The 2,211-nt window shown below is 40.2% G+C and overlaps 1 protein-coding gene across 1 annotated transcript; it reads right to left on the bottom strand.

Annotated features, from left to right (window-relative positions):
• Nucleotides 1-641: 641 nt before the first annotated feature.
• On the bottom strand, nucleotides 642-1,574 carry LOC115643574 (olfactory receptor 13A1-like). The gene has a single exon (XM_030547596.1). It carries the CDS (start codon nucleotides 1,572-1,574, stop codon nucleotides 642-644), a length of 933 nt encoding a protein of 310 aa, XP_030403456.1.
• Between the last annotated feature and the right edge of the window lie 637 nt (nucleotides 1,575-2,211).

Genomic DNA, 2,211 nt, shown 5'->3' with positions numbered 1-2,211 from the left:
CTGGGAGAACTCTTCAATCAGTAATTCAGTTTGACTCTAGCTTAACCTCCAGATCTCAATAGAAATGTGATTGAAAAATTCTGGGTTTTTAATGTCTCAAAAGAAATTCTTGAACAGAGAGATAGTTTTATTTTGTTATCATACTTACTGACTCAGGAATAGAATAGAATAGAATAGAATAGAATATTCTGATTCAGCAAGACTGCATACAAAATAATGTGCTACACAATGGGACAGATTTTTATAGGTATTTAGGCACCTAAAGTGTTTTCTCAGCACCTCTAGGTACCTCAGTTGCTTTAAAATTAATGAATTTTAGGTGTCCAGGTGCTTTTGAAAATCCCAGTAGGTACCCCGTGTGCCATAGTCCAGCTAGTGTCCCATGTGCCACAGTCCAGCTAGTGTGACTCAACATAGTTCCACCAATGTCAGTGGGCTCTGATCCTCAGCCTAGCCATACTGCAGTCAGTGAAACACATCCTCAGCTGGTATAAATTTTTGTATTTCCATTACAGTGAATGTACCAGAGCGCAAATGTATGTGTATTGAAATCCTTAGTTCTATGAAAATTTACATCACATTTGGACCTGGCCTACAAGGGACAAGGCAGGTGAGAGTCAGATTCACTCTTGGAAAAATTGCTATTTTGTGTTGAAGGGAAGAATTTTCCTTATGGCCACTTTGATCTCGTTATTGCGCAGACTGTAGATCACAGGGTTCAGAGTGGGAGTGACTAGAGTGTACATTATGGCCACCATCTTGTCTTTATCCAGCGAATAACTTGAAGTGGGACGGATGTAGGTGTAGATGATAGTGGAGTAGTACAAGGAAACCACGAGCAGATGGGAGGAGCAGGTGGAGAAGGCTCTTTGCTTCCCTTTGGAGCTCTGGATTTTAAAGATGGCAATGATGATGAAGCTATATGACACGGTGGTCAGCAGGAAGTTCACCATTGCCAAGAAGATGTCAGCCATGAAGATCATTATTTCATTGAGATAAGTGGAGCTGCAAGACAGTGCCAACACTGGTGGGATCTCACAGAAGAAATGCTGGATTAGGTTGGGTCCGCAGAAATCCAGGCGCAGCATGAGTAATGTGTGCACCAATGAATTGATGGTACCAACAGCCCAGACACCAGCTGCTAAACTGATGCAAATGTCCTTACTCATGAGATTGACATAGCGTAAGGGGTGGCAGATGGCAACATACCTGTCATATGACATAGCAGTGAGAAGCACAAGCTCTGTCCCTGATGACAAAGTAAAGGCAAAAAGCTGGGCAATGCAGCCATCAAAGGAGATGGTTTTCTTCTCCTGAAACAGGTTTTTCAGCATTTTTGGTAGGACTGAGGAAGAGCACAAAATGTCAACCAGGGCTAAATTGGCAATGAAGAAGTACATGGGAGTGTGGAGAGGTGGGTGGATGGCAATAGCCCCAATGATCAATGAATTACCCATGATGGCAGTCATATAAAAGCAAAGGAATAGGCCAAAGATCAGCCGTTGGTGTTGAGGGTGGTCAAAGAGACCCTGCATGATGAAATCAGTCACCCTGGTGTGGTTACTGGGTTCCATTGCTTGAGTGTTCCTTCTGTAGGAATAAAAATTTAATTTTTGTCAGAGATTGCAAAAACTAGCAACATGGCAACTGAAGAATCTAGACTGACTGACAGAGAGAGAGAGAGAGAGAGAGAGAGAGAGAGAGAGAGAGAGAGAGAGGGAGAGAGTTCTTTGTGATATTCTATACCTTTCACACAGCATATATACAAACTGAGCTACATTAAAATATATTAGCACAATAAACCGCCTGAGATAATCAGTCTATATTTTCCCGATATTTGATTGTAGAAGGGAAAAAATAACATCCTGGATGTTCTCAAATAGAGGCACATGAAATCTGTTAGAATATTTTTATAAACTACATGAATTAGGAGTTCACAGTATGATCTCAAACTTCTTTCATACACCAAAAGTCTTATTAGTAACCAAGATTCTACTCTCTGCACTAATTTTGCAAAATGTATCTATTGCAGTATAGGACATTTACAGTACATATAATATATAGAATATATATAATCCAAAACATGACATAATAATATGTATATTTAGGTGGAATCAAGATGCAAAAAATAAAGGACTTGATAACCCTTTAACTCACACAGGCTTAAATCAGGCTTAACCTCATTGCAATCAAGGGCGCTAATTCTCCATT

This window comes from Gopherus evgoodei, unplaced genomic scaffold (assembly GCF_007399415.2).
Source record: "Gopherus evgoodei ecotype Sinaloan lineage unplaced genomic scaffold, rGopEvg1_v1.p scaffold_62_arrow_ctg1, whole genome shotgun sequence".
Lineage (NCBI taxonomy): Eukaryota > Metazoa > Chordata > Testudines > Testudinidae > Gopherus > Gopherus evgoodei.
The sequence above is the reverse complement of the archived record's forward strand: the minus strand, read 5'-3'. Positions and strand labels throughout refer to the sequence as shown.